The sequence below is a fragment of the Leptosomus discolor genome, chromosome 2 (genome assembly GCF_034619465.1).
Source record: "Leptosomus discolor isolate bLepDis1 chromosome 2, bLepDis1.hap2, whole genome shotgun sequence".
Lineage (NCBI taxonomy): Eukaryota > Metazoa > Chordata > Aves > Leptosomiformes > Leptosomidae > Leptosomus > Leptosomus discolor.
The window spans coordinates 427,668-430,835 of NC_141392.1; the positions used below are offsets into that span (position 1 = coordinate 427,668).

General features: G+C 37.0%; 1 protein-coding gene across 1 annotated transcript; it reads left to right on the forward strand.

The window, feature by feature from the left end:
* Nucleotides 1-211: 211 nt before the first annotated feature.
* On the forward strand, nt 212-979 carry CDC42EP3 (CDC42 effector protein 3). Its single transcript, XM_009954451.2, has one exon. The coding sequence runs from the start codon at nt 212-214 to the stop codon at nt 977-979; it is 768 nt and encodes a 255-aa protein (XP_009952753.1).
* Nucleotides 980-3,168: the final 2,189 nt, after the last annotated feature.

A 3,168-nucleotide genomic window follows, 5' to 3' on the forward strand; every position in this document is an offset into this window, starting at 1 on the left:
GGAAAGAGCTGCAGTGGGACGCATTCACCTGCACATACCCCACAGGTTCTCTGCATCAGAAGAAAAGGACTTCACGTTCAAGAGTTGTTCAAGATGATGATGTAACACTGATAACGCTGAAAGTCTCCTGAGAATCACTGACTTTGTAAGAGGCTTCTCCCTCCCCTCCCTTTTTTTTAAAAATAATTTCCTCTTAGAAACTACAAGCAAGATGCCAGCCAAAACACCCATCTACTTGAAAGCTGCTAACAATAAGAAAGGGAAGAAATTCAAACTAAGGGATATCTTATCTCCTGATATGATCAGTCCACCTCTTGGAGATTTTCGTCACACTATACACATTGGAAAGGAGGGACAACATGATGTTTTTGGAGACATCTCCTTTTTGCAGGGCAACTATGAGCTATTGCCTGGAAATGAAGGAGAAACTAGAATTAGCCAGTCTGGTGGCCACAATGAATTCTTAAGGGCAAACAGCACTTCTGAATCCATGTTTACAGAAACTCCATCACCAGTGCTCAAAAATGCTATTTCCCTTCCTGCCATTGGGGGTTCTCAAGCTCTTACGTTGCCCTTATTGTCACCAGTGACATTTAATTCAAAGCAAGAATCCATCAGGTCTTCAAGAAATCCTAGGCTTAGCTGTGAGCCAGTAATAGAAGAAAAATTGCAGGAGAAAAGTAAACAGATGGAGGATGGAGAAACATACAAAGATGATATATGGGAGCAAAATGGTTCTTCTTCATGTTTTACTAACGGTAGAGACAGTCACTCATCCAGCTTTTCTGAACGATGCACTGATTGGCAAACAGTTGATTTATTTGATGACAGTCAACTTTCGTGTGAACTAACCAAGACAAAGACTAAGTCAGAAGAATCACTTTCAGATCTTGCAGGCTCTCTTCTCTCATTACAACTTGACTTGGGACCTTCACTTTTGGATGAGGTCCTCAATGTAATGGACAAGAATAAATCTTAGAACTGGTACCCTGTTGCTTCTTTATAAGTGGTTCACTTACAAACAAACAAAAAACATAGTTCAAAAGTAGACACTTAAGTCAGCTGTATTTGCAGTTGTTTGACGGGTTTTCTAAAAATATTCTTAAAATGCTATTTTTTTACCTATTGTTTTTCATGGTTTTTATTACACTAAATTCTCATAGCAGGAAGGTAAATCTTAACAGTTTTCAGCAGACATAAAATGTTTTTAAGTACCAGTATTAATGATCAGAAACTTAAGAAACAGTTTGAGGATGATACTGATTGTGACATTTGGTTAGTTCACTTCTACAGGCTTCTGAATATATGAGAATCTTTAAGTGGCAGAAAGGAGACTGATACTAATTATTCACTTTTATAAATTATTACAACATCACTTACATGTAGGCCTCTTTCTAGAACCTTGTTTTTGAGAGTTTGATAATGTTTTTCTTCATTTTCCATAGTACCATTTCTGTTACACCCTCACTGTAACTACCTTCCTAGTCTTGTACTACCACTCTGTATTCAGATGTGAACCATTTGAAGGCTTTTTCAGCTTGAACACCTGGTCCAGAGTCTCAGCTGCTTTAAATGAGTATGCACAAATTTACACAAGTTGAGGCTTGGGCCTGACGTTGTATATGAAATGATATGTTATAAACAGGTGACACATGCAAGATATTACGGTTAAGTTATTTTAAAAGTCAAAATATATTTTTTGTGTGCATATTGGCTTGTTGCTGCAGAGCCTATGTATACAGTATCTCATCAAAATAGTTGCTTAGCATTGTTGGTGCTCTTCTGGAAACTGTATATTTGTGTGTTTGAAAAGAAATATGTATTGATACTCCTTGCTTTTTTTCTTCATTTATTGCCACACATGCTTAAACTTGCAACCGATTATTTTAATTTCTGAAGAAGGCACTGGTTATTCACAATGCTTGCGATGTGTCCTGCAACAGCCAATGTTTTGGGAAATGTGGATCCTTTTAATATAGTACCTACATGGATTGCATAGCTATCTTGTGCAATACAATAAAAAAAAAAAAAACTTTAAATTGCGATGTCTTTGTGATTCAGTACATAGCCTCACCAAAACATGAACTTTTGTCTTCTGCTGCAATGAAACAGACTGCAGTAGAACTGCAGAAATATGGGACAAAGGGGCAGATCAATTCTACTATCTTAATTCAGTTGTCTTCTCCAATTTGGTTTACTTCCTGAGGTTTTAAGGGCAAACTCCAAGCAGGTAGGACCCTCTGGGTATACACTAATTTTAAGTAATTCAAGACAAGAAAGCAATACTTTGGTCCTAGTGAAGTTAATGGCAAAGTTCCAGCAGCTTTCATTGAATTCTTTAGGTCAGTTTGTAGACTGTTCTTCATTAGATAACCACATTTATCTGTATCTTTCTATGAGAACATGTAAGTCATGGATGATTTAATATATGTTATACTTATCCTTGAAACTTCTAGGGAGTTAATGCCAACTAATTCCATTTCTTCAGTGTGTTTTAGGAACACAGTCATTACCCGTTTCTGGTTAAGCACTTACATTATTGTGCTGATATTAATGAGACATGCAGCTACAGTCTCCCATGTTATTCCTGTAAATGGGGACCCGAGATGTAGAATGGCCAAGAACTGTGCTTATTTTTAAGATAATGCTTAATTGGCATTGATTTCATATTCTCTGTATATAAGCCTGGATCAAATTTCCAGTGCATTCATGATCCAGGAATAGTGGTTCTGAGACTATAGTGCTTTTTGTATTTTAGAAAGCAGGTTCAAGGCTCTGCTTGGCCAAATGTTTCTTGTGGGACCTGGGGATTTAGAACCCAATGAGAATTTAGGCCAAAACTTTCACTGGAAAAATCTGTCAGTCATTAGCACGGGGGAAGTTTGGGTGAAATAGGGAATTAGATATTTTCTGTGTAGATCAGCTTCAAATACCATGATTAGAACATTAAAAGTATTTACTGAAAGAAAAGTCATTATCTTGCAGGACTTTTCAACTAAGTATTCTCCAGAAAGCTGAAACAGATTCTTACAGCAGCTATTGCAGTTGTGTTATTTTTGCTTGATTTTATACTTGACTTCCTGGCTTGGTCTGCTGAAAAATGTCCCACTATTGCAGGAGGTTTTGATCTGTATTATCCTTCCTGTGTGATTGCTCTTCCCAATTTGT